We start from the raw sequence: 21130 nt of genomic DNA on the forward strand, positions 1-21130 counted from the left end.
CAGATCCCTGGTCCTGGGGCCAAGAAGCCCTGAGACCCCATACTACCCCTTAGGCCCAGAATCCACCTGGCCCTATGGTCCCGGACAGGCCTTCCAATCCCAGCCCCTTGCAAGAAGTAAAAAGGAAAATGTGTTATATCTGACCACTCTCCCCCCATGGTCCATCCTCTCCTCCTTTATTCACATCCCACCCCTTCCCCCTGCTCCCCCCCCTCCTTCTTACTCCAGATGTCTATACCCCATTGAGTATATATGCTGTTTCCTCTCCTAGCTATCTCTGATGAGAGCAAAGGTTCCCTCATTCCCCCTTGCCTCCCCCCCTTCCATATCATTGCAACAGCTCATTGTAATAAAAAAAATCTTATTATATGAAACCTCTTGGCCTCTTCCCCCCCTCCTTTTTCTTTCTCCCATTACATTTCCCTTTTTTTCTATTGACTCCATTTTTACACCATATTTTATCTTCGAATTCAGCTTTCTCCTGTGCTTCAACTATAAAAGCTCCCTCTGCCTGCTCTATTAACTGAGAAGGTTCATATGAGTATTATCAGTGTCATTTTTCTATGCAGGAATACATGCAGTTCATCATCATTAAGTCCCTCATATTTTCCCCCTCTCCTCCAATCTCCATGCTTCACCTGAGTCCTGTATCTGAAGATCAAACCTTCTGTTCAGCTCTGGACATTCCAAAAGGAACATTTGAAATTCCCCTGGTTCATTGAAAGTCCATCTTTTTCCCTGGAAGAGGACATTCAACCTTGCTGGGTAGTTCATTCTTGGCTGCATTCTAAGCTCTTTTGCCTTCCGGTATATTGTATTCCAAGCCCTACAAGCTTCCAATGTAGCTGCTGCTAAGTCCTGTGAGATCCTGACTGCAGCTCCATGATATTTGAACTGTGTCCTTCTGGCTGCTTGTAATATTTTCTCTTTGACTTGGGAGCTCTGGAACTTGGCTATAATATTCCTAGGGGTTGGTTTTTTGGGATCTCTTTCTCAGGGGGATCAGTGGATTCTCTTCATTTCTATTTTGCCCTCTGCTTCTAGAATATCAGGGCAATTTTCCTGAAGTAATTCTTTGAAAATGATGTCAAGGCTCTTTTCCTGATCATGACTTTCAGGTATTCCAATAATTTTTAAATTATCTTTCCTAAGTCTGTTTTCCATATCAGTTGTTTTTTCAATGAGATGTTTCACATTTTCTTCTAATTTTTCATTTTTGGGGTTTTGTAGTATTGATTCCTGATTTCTGGTAAATTCATCAATCTCCCTGAATTCTATTCTTTGTCTGAAGGATTTGTTCTCCTCAGAGAGTTTTCTTATCTCTTTTTCCATCTGGCCAATTTTGCTTTTTAAGGCATTCTTCTCCTCAATAACTTTTTGAACTGTTCTATCCATTTGACCTAAGCTGGTTTTTAGCATGCTATTTTCTTCAGCATTTTTTTGGATTTCCTTGACTAAGCTGCTGACTTCATTTTCATGTTTTTCCTGCATCTCTCTCCTTTCTTTTCCCAGTTTTACTTCCAACTCCCTCATTTGATTTTCAAAGTCTTTTTTGAGCTCTGTCATAGCCTGAACCGAATTTCTGTTTTGCTTGGAGTCTTTAGATGCAGGAGCTTGTGCTTCCTCATCTTCAGACTGAGTGTCTTGATCCTTCTTGGGTTCACAGGCAAAATATTTCTCAATGGTCTTCCTCTTGTTTCTCTGCTTGCTCATTTTCCCAGCCTGGGCCTGGTTTTGGGGTGCTTCCTGAGCTTTTGGGACACTCCCACAAGGGTCTCAGTGTGTGAGGCTCTGTCCTCCCTCCTGGTTTGTGAATGACCATAAGCGCCCCCCCTCTGCCATGGGGCTGAGGTGGGGGGGGGGGGCCTTGCTGTTCTATGGGGGTGCCTAGACTGCGATCAGGATCTGAATGTGGTCAGAGCCCCAGAGTCCTGTTCCAGGGACAGAGGACAGAGCTCTGCAGTCTCTCTTCACTCCCCTCCCTCAGCTCAATGGGCTCATGCCCTGGGGGCTCCTGCTTACTGGCTCCATGGGCTTCTGTTTCCGGATCTGGGGGGCTGAAAGACCAAGCTGCTGGATGCGTGCCCTGAGGGCTCGGCTCCACGTGCTCACTCTGGCAGAGGTCCCCCGCTGTTCCCCCACTTTGTGTCCGGTGCTCCCCAGGGTGCAGCTCAGGAGACTCCCCTGCTGCTGTGAGCTGAGACCCCCAGCGCCCTGGGGCTGCCTCTGGGAGGCTGAGGTTCTTTGGCTCTGGTGGGCCACCCCTCTGGTGAGCCCCCCCTCCGACCCCAGGGAGCAGAGCCTTTCTGCTCTTTTCCAGGTTACCTTGAGTAGGAGAACTGCCTCACTGGGTCCCTTTGTGGGTTCTGTCTCTTTCAAGTTTTATCAGAGAGCACCTAAGACTCCATCCCTTCTTGTCGCCATCTTGGCTCCGCCCCCATGATCCAATTCTGTTTTTAAAGGTGTTATTTGTCTTTGATTTTTTTGTGATTCTTTTACCAAACTGTTACTTCTTCCATAATTTTTTTTTCATCATTCTATTTCTTTTCCCAATTTTTCTTCTATCACTCTCATCTCTTTCTTTAACTTTTCCAGTGTTTCCCTCTGCCTTGGAACTGTGATCAGCCCCCCCCCCCCACTTCCTCTTGACCAACATAAGTGCTCCTTTCCAACCTCAAACTACAACCCAAAATTCATTTGGACAATAGAGTTGCCAGTCAGCATCAGCTGCACCCAGTGCCATCAAAGGGTCCCCTGTAATCCCTTTCTGACCAATTTTCAGAATCCCTTACTTTCTCTGGATTAGAGCTCCCAGAGCTACTGCTGCCCCTGTCATAGTCACCTCTTAAGGTCCAGCACTGGTGCTGCTGTTATGAGAGATTGGAACTGGAGTCCCCTCACCTCCAACCCCCATGTTACTGACTTCTCCTTCCATTCTCCTAAATTCTCTTAGGCTAGAAAAATGCGGCCCTGATCTTTTGTTGATTCTGCCAAACTCTTATTTGAGATGTTATCTTAAAATTGTTTGGAGGGAAATGCTGGGAGAGTTGGACTGGGTTGCTCCTTATCAGTTATCTTGACTCCACCTCTATTAGCTCAGCATCATACTTTTAAATAATTCAAGGAAATGATAACTTGCAGTGAGAGTTTAATAAAAATATATAATTTTCCACCCAAGTTCATGGATCCTCTGAAAACTATCCATGGGTCCCTCAATCCCATGTTTAAAACCATTGAGTTCAAAGATTTAGGTTCAAGCTCTGGCTATATTGCTTAATATAATTCAGCCTAGCTGAATAACACTGGACAAGCTACTTATCCAGTCTTTATAAAAGAAGCTTCTCCAACCCCTCTTAATTCTAGTGCCTTCCTTCTGTTAATTACTTCCATTGTTCTCATACATAGTTGACTTTGTAGATATGTGTTTATATGTTGTCTCCCTCATTAAATTGTAAGCTCCTTGAGTATAGGAAATAGCCTTTACCTCTTTGTATCCCAAGTACTTAGCACAGTCTGGCTCATAGTAGGCACTAATAGATGTGCATTGATTAATTGCTATAGAACTCTATAGAATTCAGTTTCCTCATCTATAAGAGGAGAGAGCTGGACTATGATGCCAATGATGCCAGATGCCAATCTATAGTTATGTGACTAAATAATCTCTTAAGTCCCTTCTAGCTCAAAATTCCATTATCTTATATCTCAGCAGAAAATTATTGCCAAGGAAAGAAATGTTTCTTTCCTCCAGAAGTGAGGTCCGTCAATTGTTTGGGTTTTGAATAAACTTAAGTCATGTCTTTGGCCAGGATCTTATTTTGTGGACATTTGGCTCCAATCCCTAATATTTATCAAGGCTGTTCAGAATGTTTAATGGTGAGTTGCAGAGTGGATAGCTGAGAGGAGAAAATACTCAAAACTAGGGGTTCTTGAGATTTTTAAGTGGGCAAAATAAAATACATAAAATTACAAGGGAAATCAATCATGTTGAATTATAGTTATCAAATATTAAAAACAAAAACAAAGGTTAAGAATTGTTTTTAGCCTAACACATATTAAATCAAAGAATCATAGATTTAAAATTGGGATAGATTCCAAAACAATCCCACACCCTATTCAAAGATAAGAAAATGGAGGCCCAAGAAAGGGAAGAGTTATCTAAGATCACTGGCAAAAACCAAGATTTGTACCCAGGTTTTCTGACTCTAAAGCTAGTATTCTTTTCACTACATTATACTGAATCATGGAATCATATTTTTAGAACATTTTAGTTTGAAAGAGACTTAGAAACCCTGTCACCTAATTCATTCATTTGTTCATTCAGTTAACCAACATTCATCAAGCATCTACTATTTGTGGAGCATAATGCTAGTTACTAAGAGAGGTAAAAACTTTGGTATAGTCTTAGTGACACATAACTATCACTCACAGTCATGCATGTCCTGTGCCCTACATTGCTCTGAGTCTCTCTGGACACTCTCCACCCAAAATAACCTAGGAAGAGCTCATGCTCCACATAAATCACACAAGTCCAAATCATATCAACAGTTACTCCTCCCTGCTCTTGCTATATAGGGAAGGGACAAAAATGAGAATAATCAATGTTGAATGTATTATGGGGTGATGGAAACATTAATGCATTATGGGTGTTACTATGAATTGGTACAACCATTCTGGAAAACTATTTGGAATTTTGTGTAAGAAATGGCTCTACTTTTGACTCTACGAGGGGTTGACAATAAAAAGAAAGGTCTTGTATATACCACAGAATTTATGGCAACACTTTTATTGTGGCAAAGAACCAGAAATTAAGATGCCCAGCTATCATTTGGGAAATGGATAAACAAATGATTATATATGAATGAAATGTAATATTATTGTGCTATAAAAATGAGCAAATCAATAAAGAAACATGGAAAAATTTATATAGAACTAATACAAACAAAGTTTTGTTAGCTCTGGAGGGCAGGAGCTGCCTTTTGCCTCATCTCCCCAGATCCTAGTTCTGTGTCTGATATAGTAGTAGACACTTATGCTTATTGACTGACTCACAAGGGTTGAAAAAAGGCTATTGAATTTGATGACTAGGCCATGGGGCTGAAAAGACCAGTTTCAGTGCAGTGAAGAGGAGGAGGTGAGCTAGAAACCTAACTGGTGAGTTAGTAGAGAAGTGGTAGCAATGAGAATAGGCTCCTTTCTCAAGACATAAGAATTAAAGGGAATTTTGCCAAATCCATTTTTCTCAATGGAGTAGGAAGCAAGGTCATCTGTTATAAATGGAGGGTGGAGGAGGGCTAGTGGAGGCAGGTTTGGAACAGTCACTAAGGGATGTGATAGAGAATTGCTCAATGTAGTATTATGAATAGTGCAGGTGTATAATGAATGTTCATTTTATTTGGAACACTTCCTGGGGTAGACTTCTGCTCTCCAGATGTTTCCCTGTGTGTCCACATCTTGAAATCATTCAGGAGCTGGGCAGTGTTAGGTTAAGTAGCCTCAGGTGGGTAACAGGAACCAGGTTCCTAACCCTCAACCACAGCCCTTATTGGTTTATGGTACTATATGAAAGGAATCTTTGAAAAGAGTGTTCTCATGCGATGAGTAGAACCAGAAGAACATTGTACACCCTAACAGCAACATGGGGCTGATGATCAACCTTGATGGACTTGCTCATTCCATCAGTGCAATAATCAGGGACAATTTTGGGTTATCTGCGATGGAGAATACCATACGTATCCAGAGAAAGAATTGTGGAGTTTGAACAAAGACCAAAAACTATTACCTTAAATTTTTTTTTTTAAAAAAAGTTATCTTATGCACTAATTTTGCTATCTCTAATATTTTATTTTTTTCTTCAAGGATGTGATTTCTCTCTCAACACATTCAACTGTGATCAATGTATAGCATGGAAACAATGTAAACATTATCAGACTGCCTTCTGTGGAGGGGGAGGGGAGGGAAGGGAGAGTGGGGGGGATTGTAAAATTTAAAACCTTACAAAAATGATAGGGAGAAACTACTATTATATATAATTGGAAAACAAAATATTTATTTAAAAAGGAGTGTTCTCGTGCTTTAGAGCAAGAGCAGGAAACATCAGACCTATAGGTCATATAAGACCAATGGAATCATTTGGTCTGGCACTGCCACAATAACTGCAGGCAGTTCAAAATTCAATAAATCTAGGATTGGGGCAGCTAGGTGGCGTAGTGGATAAAGCACCGGCCCTGGAGTCAGGAGGACATGAGTTCAAATCTGGTCTCAGACACTTAATAATTACCTACCTGTGTGGTCTTGGGCAAGCAACTTAACCCCATTTGCCTTGCAAAAAAAAAAAAAAACCTAAAAAAAATAAATCTAGGATCTTTTTAGGGGTAAATTAATTAAATATTTGACCAAATCTAACAGGCTACTGTTTAAGTTGATAATTTTGTATAGTTGGTGAATGATGCCCTTGGCAGAAAAAAGGTTCCCCACCCCTGCTTTAGAGCAAAGCTGCCCAAGAAGAGCTAGAGAAGGGAACCTGGAGCAAGAGGACCCTCTGACTCTGTACTTTGTGACTAGGATTCCAGGGTAGGATGTCAAGCCATGGTGGCCCTTAGAAGAAGATTCTGACCTTGGAATCTCTGATGCCTTCCTTCTAGGAGTGAGACTAGGCTATCATCCACCGCTGACAAGACTACTTCCTCCCTACCCAATGACAGTGGCACCAAGTCCTATTTGGTATAAAGATCTGCTTATCTCAATAATAGGATAAAAGGGAAGAAAGATAATAATCATTGTAGTATCTGTAGCAGAAGGTTCTTGTAAGGTTTCATTGGTATACAGGAAGAGCTTTGCATACTTGAGGCTAGAAATATCAGTTTATTATTCGGAGATCTAGGGCCAAATTTTGGCTTAAGTTAATGTCATGCTAGGGATTCTGCTTAAAGAGAGAATACAGTTTTCTCTGCCCTCTGGGGAGAAATGCTTACTCTAAAGACTGTCCCCCTTACCTGCTGCTCTGGAAAAAATTTATCATGGAGTTATCATGAAAGGACAGAGAGACTTTAGAATGCTGCCTATCAGAGCTGGAAAAGACCTTAGAACATTGACTCTCAAATGTGGAAGGAGTCTTCAGAATCAGCTCATCCAACCTTCTCATTGTCTCCCCCTGCCTTCCACTTTCCTTTCTTCCGAGTCAGAATTTGGCTCATAACCCTCAACTGTCTAATACCAATTGTCTCGATGTCACAGGACTCCACTTTAAAATACAATTTCAAAAATACATCGAGTTTAAAAGAGGAAACTGTCTGTGCTTACCATCTCTCAAATTAATCATTGCTATCAACTATTATCCATCTATCTTTCCTTTGTCTCCTGGAAAAATCCACGAAGTGTGGTGCTTGGAAGAAGAGAACTGCAGAATAAGATTAATAATAGCATTATTGTTGTTATTATTATTATTATTATTATTAATCAGAATTTATAGAGCATTAAGATTTACAAAGTGCTTTATAAAACATCATGTTTTAAACTCACAACAACACCCTTGGGAGGTAGGTGCTATTATTCCCACTTTGCTGATGAGGAAACTGAATCAAATACAGGTTATGGGAATTGCCTAGAATCACATAGCTAGTAAGTCTGTGAGACTGGATTTAAATTCAGGCCTTCCTGATGTCAGATCTCACCTGGTTGTCCAGGTCTGGAGATGCTGAAGTGGGGACTTCATAAGATCATCAGCAGAGAGCTAGAGGAAGGGTGGCTACCTTTTGATTGAGGTCTGGATGAGAAGTCAAGAGATTTGGATGTGAATATTAGAATGAGTCCAGATGCTCTTGGGGTGGTCCCTTTCCTTCTCTCCACCAGTGAATGCTATACTAAAGTATCTTCTTATAGGAGATTTGCCTGGGTCACTTCTCTTCCCTTCTACCTCTTAAAGCAGACAGAACCATCAAAAGCCAACATCTTCCAAAGTAGTATAGCCTGACTTTATTATGTGAAAGTTTGCAGGACTCTTTGAAGGTAATCTGACATTTCCTCTCCCAACTGTCCTATGAGGCAGGTATTATTATCATCATCAATACAATCTTCTGGGTCTCTCCCTTCCTGAAGTCTTTTCTCCCTGCCAGTCTATTTTCCATTAAGCTGCCAAAAGGTTTCTTTTAAAGTGTATCTCCCTCCTCAGTTCAGTAAACTCCAATGGCTCCCTATTACCTGGATAAAACATTAAATCCTCTGTTTGACTTTTCAAATTCTTCACAATGTGACCTCTTCTTAATTTTCCAGTTCCACGTACTCCGTGAAACCTGGACATTGGTTTCCTGGATGATGCTCCATCTCCCAACATCGGGCCTTTCCCCTGGTTATCTCCAGTCCCTAGAATGCTCCTTCCTCACCTCTGCCTCTTAGCAACCTTGGCTTCTTCAAGACTCAGCTCAAATCCCATCTTCTGCAAAAGGTCTCCTCCCTTCCCAGTCTTTTCCCTCATCTTTTCCTCTCCCCAATCCCTTCCCTCCCCAATTACTTTTTATCTACTCTGTTCATCTCTTGGATATACAACATTTTTACATGTTGTTCTCTCATTATATTGTTAACTTAGACATAGTATGATGACTGGCACAGAATAGGTTCTTAATAAATGCTTGGGATTTTTACAGATGAAGAAACCAAGGATGAGAGAGGTTAAATGACTTACCCAAGGTCCTACAACTAATAACTATCAGAGGCAAGATGCAATGCTGTAATCATGGGCAATGAGACAATAAGATGGGAGCAGGTAAATTAGAAGTGCTTATAAAGCATTGGTAAATAAGGGCAGCAGCAAAAGAGACTGTACCTCAGAGGAGAGTCTACTTACAGTAGGCTGGCAATCAATTCCATGTTTCCCTTGGTCTAGACCTGTGATTGTTGTTGAGTGATTTCAGTCACATCTGACTCTATATGACTTTTTGAAATTTTCTTGGCAAAGATACTGGAGTGGTTTGTCATTTCCTTCTCCAGCTCATTTTACAGATGAGGAAACTGAGGTAAAGAGGAAGAAGTGACTTGCCCAGGGTCAAATAGCTCATATGTGAGTGAGGTCTGATTTGAACCCATGACGATGAATCTTCCTGATTCCAAGTCCAGTGCTCCATTCACTGTGCCACCTAATTGCTCTAGAGAGTCAGGAAGATCTGAGTTCAGATCTGATCTCATGCACTAATGGTGTGTTCCTGGGCAAGTCACTTCATCCTGTTTGTCTCACCTGTAAAATGAGCAGGAAAAAAGAAATGGCAAAGCACTCCAGCATCTTTGCCAAGAAAAACTCAAATGGTATCATGAAGAGTCAGACATGACTGAAGCAACTGAACAACGACAGATCTGTGATTTCATTGAAATTATGAGATTGGGGCGGCTAGGTGGTGCAGTGGATAAAGCACCAGCCCTGTAGTCAGGTTGGGTTCAAATCCGGTCTCAGACACTTAATAATGACCTAGCTGTGTGGCCTTGGGCAAGCCACTTAACCCCATTTGCCTTGCAAAAACCTAAAAAAAAAAAATTATGAGATCCCTGATGAAAGAGCTCCCTCTACCAAGGCTGATGAGCAATTGTATTAAGAATTACTCTTCAAGACTAATTAATTTGCCCAGTGTCCCACAACCAGTACATGTCAAAGATGGGAATTAAACCTGGGTTTTTCTGAACCTGAGACTAGTTTTCTAGGCACCACTCCACATTGTCTCACTATAAATTCAATCCAATTATAATTATCAAGGATCCACTAAATGCAGAGCACCATGATGTTTATAAGATTAAGGGCCAGTCAATGCTCAGAGGCCAGGCAGCCAGGACAGTGGTCTGAGTAAATCCCTGGGAATCAGTTTACTGATCTGTAAGGTAAGGAAGACAAATGAGATGCTCTGTAAGGTCCCTTCCAGATCTAAGTCATTGGTCCCATGATCATAACTGAAGGCATTGTGAGACACAAAAGGAAACTCTACATTTTCATGACAATAAGAAGAGAAGTTAAAAAGATCAGCATCTCAGTATGGGAATAGGGTAGGGTGGGGAGCAGAAAGAAAAAAACCAAATGCTTCCAAATACCCCACTGCAAAATCCTGCCTCTCTCACGAGGACATAATGTTGGAAATTCAGAACAGGTTGAAGGAGAGTGGTGAGATATAATAGAAAGGTTTTTGGAATTGAAATCATAAAACCTGAATTTAGAACATTGCTCTCTTAGGACCTCTGTAACCAAGGCTGACTTAATGTCTCTTGGCCTCAGTTTCCTTATCTGTGAAGTTCAGGACAGGTCTCTAAGGTTGCTTTCAGCTCTAAAGTCTGTGGTTTGTCACATGGGATCAGAGTCCTGGGTTCTAGTCACAGTTAGTTACATCTGTCACCATCTTACTGATTCTGTGACCTTGAATAAACCTCATCTCTAAAATAAAGCCGATGATCATAAATCATGGGCCCGACAGCCGGGGACCGGACCAGATCATCTCTCCAAGGCCCTTCCAGTGCTAAGATCTGTGTGCTTCACCCAAGTCGGCCATAAGTCAGGCAAAACTGAAGGAGAAGAAAAGTTATTTCTGTAGCTTCGCAAAAGCACACAGTCATGCTACAATTAGTCAAAGTTACCAGAAAGAACTCTGGGTATGAAAAGTGACAGCTGGCTGTCTGCTAGCATTACTGCGTCACAGAATGGTGAAGCCAGAAGGGATCAGAGAGGTCAGCCAGTCCCTGCTTCCCCCTGGTCTCCTCTGCTCCCCCCTCTATCAAGGCAGCACCAACTTTGAGAGGTGGGAGAGATCTTGGACATGGCCTCGTCCATCCCTTACTTGAACAGTGGTTCTTCATACAGCATCTCTAATGGGAAGTGTGTGAAGAACTCCCTCCCATGATGGAGAGTCCCCTCGCTACCTCCACAGGCAGCCCATCCATCTCATCATTAGGGAAATTTCCTGACATCAAGTTTGAATCTTTCTCTGCAATTTCCATCTGGGACTCCTAGTTCTGGGATTAAGCAAAGCAAGTCAAACTTCTTTTTTCACATGAACACCTTTCAAAGATAGTCTCTCTCTCTCTCTCTCTCTCTCTCTCTCTCTCTCTCTTCCTCTCTCTCTTCCTCCTCCTCCTCCTCCTCCTCCTCCTCCTCCTCCTCCTCCTCCTCCTCCTCCTCCTTCTTCTTCTTCTTCTTCTTCTTCTCTCCTCTCTCTCCCTTCCCCTTTGACTGTTTCTTTTTTCTCTCTTTCTCTCTGTCTCTGTCTCTCTCACATACACACAGACACACACAGACACAAACACACACACACACACACACACACACACACACACACACACACACACGTCTTTTCTCTTCCTAAACTAAACAATCCTCCCCCCAAACTCAGCATATTCCACCTCCCGGTTTCCGTCAAGATTCCGTTTCCGTCAAGATTCCGTTCTAATTTCCCCTTCTGCAGGAGACATTTCCCAGTGCCACCAGCTGCTGGGGCCTTCCCTCTGAGATTATCTTCCATCTCCTCTGTCTAGATTTTCTATAGACATAGTTACTTGCTGTCTCCCCTATTAGAATGTGGGTTCCATAAGTGGACATTTTGGCTCTGCCTTTTTTTGTGTCTCCAGTGTTAACATAGTGTCTGGTATATGGAGTATATATTGAATAAATGCTTGTTGATTAAATAGTCCCAGCAATTTCACTGGGTCCTAGGATGGCACAGTTGCTTGCAAGAAGGAGGAAAGTGAGGCCAAGAGAGCAGAAGTGACTTCCCCAAGGTCACAGAATGAGTTAATGGCAAAACTTGGACTAGAACCCAGGGCTCCTGAATCCTGATCCAACCCTCTTCCCCCAGCACCTGCCACGTATAATGCTTGCAAATTATTATTGTAACTTTAAGTTCCTCTCTTTTTGGCCAAGGAGGGGAGGGCATTTCTCTGCTCTCCTGTCTGGCAGTTGGCATTGCTGCTGCTGCTGGGTGGTTGGATGGCTGATGGAGAGATTATTCCTAAGCTCTTCCCATTCTCTCCCCCCCTCGCCTGCCAGGACCACACTGACTGTCCCTCCGGGAGTCAGAGCTGAGTGAGGAAGCAGGGCAGGTTCTGCCAGCTCTCTGAGCTAGGAAGCCCAGGCAGCTGGTCCCCTCCCAGAAAGGGGGCATTTGCAAGTACCTTTGCAAGCCCAGGGCTTTCTGAGGCACAAAATGAATGGACTTCTCCTCCCTGGAAGAACCAAGACAAAGCAGAGAGACTGAAACTTAACTGCCCCCAAACCAGCTTTTCTTCCCCTCTCTTCCTTCCCTCTTCACTACATCCCTGAATGTCTATTTCCTGAGAAACAGGAATGTACTGTCTTCTCAGGGAGGCGGCTGAGCACCTGGAAACAATCCCCCCCACCTCAGGATGGTAAGTCAAACTTTGGGGGAAGTTGCTGTTTGCCCTTAAGGATGGCATGAAGGACTGAGGGGGTTGACTTAGCCAAACAAGTATTTAAAAATCAATGGTAAGGGAATATTATTCCTAATGCTCACTTTTTCCAGATGTTCAAAAGGTAACAACAGTTAGCTTTGCTTGCTCAATTTGGGGTGGGGGTGGAGGGCGGGGGGCACAAAGAAGGATGCCAATAAGTGGAGACTGAATTTCCAAGCAGGGCTTTTGTAGGGAATGAATGATGGCAGGAGCCCTAGCTGATGAGTCAGGGGCCAGGATTCTACTGGGGGGGGTTCTGCTGCTAATTTACTGCATAGCCTTGGGAGAGTCGCTTTGGACTTTAATTCCCTCCTTTGTATAGTGAAGGGGATAGATCAGCTCTAGGGCTCTGAGGTCCTTTCTAGCTCTTCTGTTCTGCAGGGGAACACACTCATATAAGTGTGGTTCACCTGCATTTAGTTCTTGGCCATAAAATATGGATGTGGTGATAAAAGCAGAGTATTGGGAGAAAATGTGTAATGTGTAAGCATGAAATACAAGGGCCAGAATCAAGCTGCTCCATGTCAACCAGAGAGCCAGCTGATGTGGGAAAAGAGGGGAACTTTTATCTCTCTTCCAAAGGCTACAGAGTTTCTTCTTCTATTGAGGCGCATTTTGGATCCTGAGTTGTGGGCAGTTTTACAAATGATGCCAGCTTGGAAGGACTATCCCATAACGTGGTCACAGGGCTCCTGAGATTGTGTATAAAACAGAAAACAAAGCTGCATGCTGAATAATAATGTAATGCACTCATACTGAGTCAACAAGGTAAAAGCATAGCTGGAAGGGACGGGAGAGATCATCTAACTCAGTCCATCAAACAGTCCCAAAAAAAACATTCATTAAACTTCCAATTTTGTGCTAAGCAAGGGTGATCCCTTTTCATTTTATAAAGGAAGAAACTGAGGCCCAGAGACAGGGTGACCTATCCAAGGTCACGTGGCTAGGGGTTAGCAGAGATGGGTAGCATTTAAAGGAAGACGAGATGAAAGTAGTCACAAAGGAAGGTGCTGACCCCACTAACAAAGTTAACAAGGTATTCAAATTTGAGTTCCCTAAATGCCCTTTTCAGCTGATAGTGATGTTACAATGGTAAGAGCCATAGGACCTGGGGATCAGCTAGAAGGAACCTTAATAATCACATCTAGTCCCTTCATTGACAGTTGAGGAAACTGAGGCCCAGAAGGGTTCAGTGATTTGCCTAAGCTCAAAGGGAGAGAAACTGGCAGAGTCTGGATTTCAAGCCTAGATCTAATTATTCCAAACTCAAGTGTTTTCCTCCTACTCTGTATTCCACCCACCTAGAATGTCCTCCCCCATTCTCTTTGTTGCTCTGTATCTTTCCTATCCCTTTAGGGCCCCCAGATCAAGTCCAAATTCTTTTCTTAAAAAATCCTCCCTAAAATCACCAGCCCAAAGATGTACCACCCTTCTCTATAGCATCTTTTAGCATAGGAGCCTAGAGTATTCAGGATGGAAAGGGCCTTGAAATATAGAATGTTGGCACTGGGATAAGACTTTAGAATTTAAAATATCAGACCTAGAAAATCCCCAAGTTACAAAGGAGGGGACTGAGGTCCACAGAGGTCAAGAGACTTGCTTGAGGTCACACAGGATTTGAGGTGATTACAAAAAACTCCAAATGCAGGGCTCTTTCCAAAGAGACCTTAGAGAACATGATGCCCAACGCTGCCCTTCTCCCCTCAATATCACTGAAGAGGAAATTTAGAACAAGAGGGTGTGGAGATGGATGGAAAGCAAGGACAGATCTAGGTATATTTTGTTCAGAGCCATTGAAGAGTGTTAATTGTGACTTTTGCATAAAATCACAAGGCTCACTTTTCCTGCTGTCTAGGAATCATAAGGTCATGGCAGCTAGAAGGGACCCTAGAAGTCATAAAGTCTAACTCATTCCTTTTACAGATGAGAAACTGATACTCAGAGAGATTGAATAATTTGTCCAAGGTCACACAACTAAATAGAAAAAGGACCAGGATTTGGGAGGGTACAAAGAGTACAAAGAGAACCTGAGTTTAAATTCTGACTCTATTCTTTCTACCTGTGTGGTCTTGGCTAAGTCACTTAGCCATGTCTAGGCCTCAGTTTCCTTATCTGTAAAATGAAAGGTTTTGGATTAGATGATCTCTGAGGTTCCTTTCAGTTCTGGATCTATGATCCTGGAAAGTCAGTCTTTCTGACATCTCAGTTTCCTCTTGTTAAAATAAGGAAGAGGTAGACTATATGCCTCTTAAGGTCTCTTCTAACTCCAAATATAAAACTATAGTCTTAGGCAATGTTGTCCAAACATAATTCATCCTCTTTCTTTCTCTCTCTCCCTTTCTTCTCTCCTTATATCCCTCCCTTTCTCTTTCCTCTTACTCTCTCCCCCTTCTCCCCTTCTTTCTCTTTCCCCCCTCCTCTTTCTCTTTCTACCCCCTTCTCTTTCCTCTCTTTTTCTACCCTCTCTCTCTTTCACTCTCTCCTTTCTCTTTCACTCTTTCCCTCCTCTCCTCTTTCTCTTTCTACCCCCATATCTGTCTCTGCCCCTCTCTTTCCTCTCTCTCTTTCACTTCCCCCTCTCCCCATATATCTGTCTCTTCCCCTTCTTTCCTCTTTTTTCTTTTTCTACCTCTCTTCCACACTTTCCTCTCTCCTCTTTCTTCCCCCATATATCTGTCTCTACCTCTCTCTTTCTCTTTCACTCTCTATTCTTCTCTCTCCCTTTCTTTTTCAATCTGTAACTCTCTCCTCCCCCCCTGCCTTTCTCTTTCACTCCCTTTTCTCCTTCATTGTCTCTCCTTCCCCACCCCCTGCTCCCTTTCTCTTTCCCTCTCTTTTTATACCATCCCCTCCTACTCTCTTTCACTCTGTCTTCCACTTTGGTTTTCCCCACTTTGGTCCACAGACCAAGCTACTGTAAATCCAGCTGTCGTGGCTCCCTACATTGACCCTCCGAGATGCCGATGCTTTCCAGAGGTGGAGGCAGCAAAGGTGACCACCGCTATGCTTCCTGTAGCACCCTGGGACAGGTCTCATCCAGTCCAGTCCGAGCTTCTTCCATCAAAGGACTTTACTACCAAAGGGCCCGGAAAGTCATCCATCCAGACCAGTTCCTCACAGTAGATCTTAAGAGGGAGATCATCGTCAACGTTGGTGGCAACAAGTACCTTCTCCCCTGGAGTACCTTGGACGAGTTCCCCCTGACTCGACTGAGCAGGTTGAAATTCTGCAGGAACCACGAGGAGATCGCTGAGATCTGTGATGACTATGACGAAGACAGCCAGGAGTTTTTCTTCGATAGGAGCCCCAGTGCTTTTGGGATGATTGTCAGCTTTCTGGCTGCCGGGAAGCTGGTACTTTTAAGGGAGATGTGTGCCCTGTCTTTTAAGGAGGAGCTGAGGTACTGGGGGGTCGAGGAATCCAACCTCGAAAAATGCTGTTTGAGAAAGCTTAGGCAGAAACTGGACGAGCTGGCCGAGGTACAGAAGGAAGAGGAGCTGCACAGGCAGAAGGAGGCCACGGGTGTCTCCACCGAGGATACTCGCTGGGGCCTCTTCATGAGTCACCTTCGGGATATGGTGGAAAACCCCCAATCGGGGCTTCCAGGGAAGGTCTTTGCCTGCCTCTCTGTCCTCTTTGTGGCCACCACAGCCATAAGCCTCTGTGTCAGCACAATGCCAGACCTCAGGGCTGAAGAAGACAGGGTAAGTCCCCATCACCTCTCAATCCACAAATGTTTTATGTCTCGTTGATATGATAGGTTTGTTTGTCACACGAGGGTGGGTGATCAGAGAAGATTTGCTTCATTTAGTTGAAACAACAATTTCAAACAATCCAAATGAGAATCTCAGATAATCATTTCCCTGGACGTATTATATATTAGTTACTGTGAGGTATATTGTTGTTTGACCTTAGTTCTTGAAGAGAACCATGATATCAGGGAGGTGATGCCGAGACATGAAAGGGAGCTGGATTTTAGGGAGGGAGCCCTATGCAAAGTTGTCAGTCTTATTTTTTTCTCCAGATCCATCTGGGTCCAGTGACCAGAAATGGATCAGGATGCCTGGAGATGGCCCCAGATGTAGTAGGAGACCATGGCCTTTTTAAGTTAAAGACTTTATCAGGTCTCAGTTTGACTGAGGCAATGTCCATTATTACTGAGAGGTAAATAGAGAATCATAAAATAATAGGGTCAGAGCTGGGAGAGACATTAGAAGACAGGATGTCAGAGGTAAAAGGGAAATTAGAACATTGGTTGGAAGGGTTGGAAGGGAGAGTTTAGAACATAGGACATCAGAGTTGGAAGGGACCTTATACTATGAAATGCTAAAAACAGACTGTTAGAGCGAGAAGGGGCTTTAGAACATAACCTGTTAGAACTGGAAGGACGCAGACCACAAAATTGCAGAGCAGAAAGAGGCCTTAGAACAAAGAATATTAGAACCTGAGAGGACCTTATCAATCAGTCAATAAGCATTTATTCAGTACATATTATGTGCCAGGCTCCTTAGACTTTAAAATGTCAGAATTAAAAGGGAAATTAAACCTCAGAATGTTATGTTGGGAGGGTCTTTGGAACACAATGTCAGAACTGGGAAGTGGTTTTGAACATAGAATATCAGGGCTGGGAGGGGGCTTAGAACATAGAATGTCAGATCTGGAAGGGAAATTAGAACACAGAATATCAGAGCTGGGAGGGGGCTTAGAACACAGAATGTCAGATCTGAAGGGAAATTAGATCATGGGATATCAGCATTGGGAGGGGTTTGGAACACAGAATGTCAGAGCTGGGAGAGAACCTGAAGATCATCTATCCCTCCCAAGACCTTGCCCCAAGGTCTTGAATCTAACGAACGGCTACATTGAAACGAGAGCCCATATCTTCTCAGCCTAAGACCATTTCATTAGAATGGAAGTTCTTTTCTAGTAGATATCGTTTCATTCTTTATGTTTTTCTCCCTAGGAACACATAGTAGGCATTTGATCACTACTTGAAAATTAATTGACTTTTCTCTATAAACAAGTTTTCACTCCACCCAATATCATGTGATTCAAAATACCGAGACATTCTAATTTGGATTCATAAAAAGGATATTCACAAACAACAAAAGAAAACCCACACAATTTATCATAATATTCCTCAAACCAAAGAGCTTTCCTCAGGAGAAGTATCTATGCCACTGATAACAGTTTATTTGGTGCAGAATGACTTATTGCTCCTTAATTTTTGAGAGGCTCCCTTCATTAAAAACTGCTATGGAGGAGAAAGGCAGTAAAAGAAAAGATTTCAGAAAATCAAGATCTACTGTAGTCAAGGACTTGTGTAAGGTCACACAGCTCATTAGCAGCCACACCAGGATTAGGAATCAGGTCTCCTGGCACCCTGGCAGTGCCTCAGCCTCAGCCACCAAAATAGTGTTCCCTTTTAAAAACAAATCTTCATGACTATTATAAGGTATATGAATGAAATGGACTAAGTTCTGCAGTTCAGAAAGTCTCCAGTGCTAGAGACCAAACATTATATTTTAAAAAATCAATGGAATTGGGTAAATTAACATTAGAATCCTCAAGTGTTGTGACCCTAGGTAAGTCCTTGACTCTCTCTGAACATCTGTCCCTTCATCTGCAAAATCAGAAGGCTAGAAAAGAAAATTTCTAATGTCCCTCCCAGCTTTGACATTCTTTGTTCTCCCATTCTATGTCCTAAGGCCTCTTTTTCTTTGGTAACTTTGTTAATTTTTTTTTAACACTTGTGTCTACAGAATCCATAAGATCTTGGGATCCTGGGGCAGCTAGGTGGTACAGTGGATAGAGCACTGGCCTTGGAGTCAGGAGTACCTGGGTTCAAATCCGACCTCAGACACTTAATAATTACCTAGCTGTGTGGCCTTGGGCAAGCCACTTAACCCCATTGCCTTGAAAAATCTAAAAAAAAAAAAAAAGATCTTAGAAATGGAAAGGACCTCATAGACCAGTTAATTCCAGTCCTTTATTTTACAGATGAGGAAGTTGAGGTTTTGAAGGAAGCTAAATGACTTGTCCAAGGTGCCACAGATAAATTTGGGGGTGGGGTGTTGTAGGAATCCAGCCCCTCTGACTCCAAAAGCAGTTTCTGAATGGCAATGTCACTATACATTCCATATAATGAAACCATTTTCATATGTACTGCACAGACGAGATGAGGAGACAGAGAGAGAGAGAGACAGGGAGAGGGGGAAGAGGGAGAGGTACAGAGACAGATAAAGAGAAAGGGAGACAGAGACAGAGTCAAAGAGAGTGAATGAACTGAAACAGAAAGGAGAAGAAAAGGAGAAAGAATGAGAGAGGAGAGGGAGGGAAGGAAGTGGGGAGAGAGAGAGAATGAGAGAGAGGCATACTGCCCAGAACCATGTCTATGTTATTGTTGAGGTAGGAATTCAGAGCCAGGGCATGTAATTTATAGCCTGAAATAAGACTAAATATGGTGCAACAGTCTGAGAGTTGGAGACAACTTCAGATCCTTCATGAACATCTACTTAAATGTACATAGAAAAATCAAATATTCTCCTTGCACTTCATGCTCTCCTTCCAATGATGTCAGTTTTAAAGAAAATCTCCCGAGACTACCTGCTAAATCCACTGAAAGAAAGTCAACTCTAAATGCTGGTTACACTTAAATTCATTCTATATTGGTTCTTATAATTATTTACAACTTCTATAATATTTGGTATTTCTATAGTATAATAGTAAATGAGGGAGAGAGATAAAGACTAAGGAAAATTCATCTCTGACAGTTCCTGGACAGGTCCCCTAGCATTCACAACGAAATCCCCCATGCTGTTGAAACAGCACTTCCTTCATATATTGTATATGGCACTTGGCCATTAAGATCATAGGTTATAGAGATCATGTAGTTTGAACCTCTCTCTTAACAGAGGAGAAAATAGAGAGTCATGCAGGAGAAGAAACTTGTCAAAGATTACACAAGTATTGGATAGTTGGTGGCACAGGGAACAGAGCCCAGATCTGGAGTCAGGAGGACCCAAGTTCAAATCCAGCCTCAGATACTTCCCAACTATGTGACCACAGACAAGTCACTTAACCCTATTTGCCTCAGTTTCTTCATCTGTAAAATGAATTGGAGAAAGAAATGGAAAACTATACCAAGTATTTCTGCCAAGAAAACCCCAAAAGAGGTCACAAAAAATCAGACCCAACTGATTAACAACACAAATAGTAAATGGCAGAACCAGAGTTCAAATCCATGGTTTTTCAGAGTAGAAATAATCTTGTCCAACCCCCTTCTCTTATAAAGAAGGGAACTGAGGCTCAGGGAGGGAAAGTAATGATTTCTATATGACCATAAATCCAATAGTTTTTATCACTACAGTCAAGTATTTTTCTACCTTTTAAATTTGCTAATTATTAGGTTATTTATTATTGTGGTTCAGGGCTAAGTGGCACAGTACACTGACTCTGGAGTCAGAAGGAACTGAGTTTGAATCTGCTCAGACACTTACTAGCTTTGTGACCTTGAGCAAGTCCTGATTGCCTCTCATCCAGGGTCATCTCCAATCATCCTAATTAAAATCTGACCACTGGATCTGGCCCAAAAGGAGAAAGTGAGGCTAGTGACTTAGTAGAAGCACACACACACACACACACACACACACACACACACACACACACATACACACAGACTCAAATCGAATTCATGTGATTGTCATGGCATCGCATCCCTGTTGTCCCGGTCTTCTTTGAGAATGAAGGACAAACATCATCATCATTGTTGTGATCTACTTGAGAAGATTAGAAGTCAGAATACCAGAGTTTGTGACTACTCTGCCACTTATTCATCTATGTGACCTTGGGTAAGTCACATATCCTTCTTGGGCCCCCAATTCTTCATCTACAAAATAAAGGGGTTCAATGATTTCAATGATGATAACTAAAATTGATTCAAGACTTGAAGTTTTGCAGAGTATTTTACATGTTATCTCCTTGGATCCTCACAACAACTTTGAGAGACACGTTCTGTTATAATCCCCATTTTACAAGGGAGGAAACTGAGTGGTTGAGACAGAATTATCCAGGGTCAGTAGCCAGTAAGGGAAGATTTGAACCTGAGGTCTTCCTTACTCCAAGCCCAGCTCTACCTATTGCTCCACTTGGGTCTCTGGCTGCTCCAAATCCATGAACTGATTAGGAAGTTAAATTATAAAACCTCTAATGAAGGTCCCTTACAGATCTAAAATGCTTGATGCCCCAGCTCCACTTTTTACAAATAAAGAACCTGCAGCCTGAAGCAATCAGATGATTTTCACAAGGTCGCAGAACAAAGTCATGAGCTGATATGAGGATTCCAACTCAGCCTCCCTGGGCCACAGCTGACTCCCCCATCTCCTGCAAAATTCAAAGGCACATCTCTTGGGAGGATGCCTGCCCTGACCGTTTTCAAGGCAGCATAATGTCTCATCTCAAAAATGAATTAATTCTTTTTTGGATCTTGCCTTTGGAACCTGAAACCAACAAATTTGCATTCATGTCCATATAGCATAAGAAACTCCTTTCTTATGGAAGGTCAGTGATTTTTTCCTGAGGACCAGAGACCCCAGAATTCCCTGATGTGAGGGCAGATAAAAACAAAACAGTCTCCTGATTGGTATCCTACCTCTGACTCTAGTGTTTGGATGACCCTGGGCAAGTCCCATCACTTCCCTGA

The 21130-nt window shown here is 42.6% G+C and overlaps 1 protein-coding gene across 1 annotated transcript in view; it reads left to right on the top strand.

Annotated features, from left to right (window-relative positions):
• Positions 1 to 12043: 12043 nt before the first annotated feature.
• The window catches only part of KCNG4 (potassium voltage-gated channel modifier subfamily G member 4), a 37901-nt gene continuing 28814 nt past the window's right edge, over positions 12044 to 21130 (top strand). Inside the window, exons 1-2 of the mRNA XM_074201968.1 lie at positions 12044 to 12366; positions 15335 to 16133. Coding sequence (XP_074058069.1) covers positions 15387 to 16133 — 747 coding nt within the window. The 5' untranslated portion in view covers positions 12044 to 12366; positions 15335 to 15386. The remainder of the gene's footprint in view (positions 12367 to 15334; positions 16134 to 21130) is intronic.

Source organism: Macrotis lagotis, chromosome 1, assembly GCF_037893015.1.
Source record: "Macrotis lagotis isolate mMagLag1 chromosome 1, bilby.v1.9.chrom.fasta, whole genome shotgun sequence".
Lineage (NCBI taxonomy): Eukaryota > Metazoa > Chordata > Mammalia > Peramelemorphia > Peramelidae > Macrotis > Macrotis lagotis.